Genomic DNA, 681 nt, shown 5'->3' on the forward strand with positions numbered 1-681 from the left:
CCCCCCCCCACACCACATTTTGAGGGGACCCATAACAGGAGGGCAGGTCTTGGAGCACTCCCCAAAAGGCACCTTCGCTTCCCCCTGAGCCCCTGGCCCGGAGGGGGAGCCCAGAAGGGATTACCTGGGTCTTGTAGTCAAACTCATTCCAGTCCCCGGGGCTCTTACAGCTCATAGAGGTGTGATACAGGAGCAGCACGGCCACCTGAAACGAGGCAGGTAAGCGTCACTGTCCCCAGGTCGGTCATCGGCACATTGCAATAAAGCGTGCCCCGCGGTTACCTTGGCCAGCGCCAGCTCCTCTCCCTCCAGCAGCTCCTGTGCCGAGACCAGGTTCTCCGCGGCCGATTTGTGCTTGCAGTGCTCTGCAACGTGAAGCGGGATTCCCAGTCAGGCGGGAGCCCCTGCCGCTGGGCACGCTGCCTGCCTGCCCGTGGCACGTGTCCGTCCCCCGAGGTGACGGGCTGGGGGGCACTGTGATGCATCCCCAAGGAGAAGGGGCACAGGTGGGGACGCACAGGGCGGGCTGGGCTACAGAGCTGAGCCCCCAGCGCTTGGCCTTTGCCATTAACTCTCGGGGGGTGGGGGTCCCCCTTCCTGGCAACTTTCCCCTCGGCCCCAGGCTGCCCACCTCACCCTCGGCATCTCTGTGCCTTTTGCTCCTCCACCGCCAGCACACAC

General features: G+C 64.8%; 1 protein-coding gene across 1 annotated transcript in view; it reads right to left on the bottom strand.

The window, feature by feature from the left end:
• Nucleotides 1–365, bottom strand: part of NUMA1 (nuclear mitotic apparatus protein 1) — a gene marked incomplete at both ends in the record, with an annotated part of 5,625 nt that extends 5,260 nt beyond the window's left edge. The window contains 2 exons of the mRNA XM_010292755.1: nucleotides 125–205; nucleotides 283–365. Coding sequence (XP_010291057.1) covers nucleotides 125–205; nucleotides 283–365 — 164 coding nt within the window. The remainder of the gene's footprint in view (nucleotides 1–124; nucleotides 206–282) is intronic.
• Between the last annotated feature and the right edge of the window lie 316 nt (nucleotides 366–681).

Source organism: Phaethon lepturus, unplaced genomic scaffold (assembly GCF_000687285.1).
Source record: "Phaethon lepturus isolate BGI_N335 unplaced genomic scaffold, ASM68728v1 scaffold22370, whole genome shotgun sequence".
Lineage (NCBI taxonomy): Eukaryota > Metazoa > Chordata > Aves > Phaethontiformes > Phaethontidae > Phaethon > Phaethon lepturus.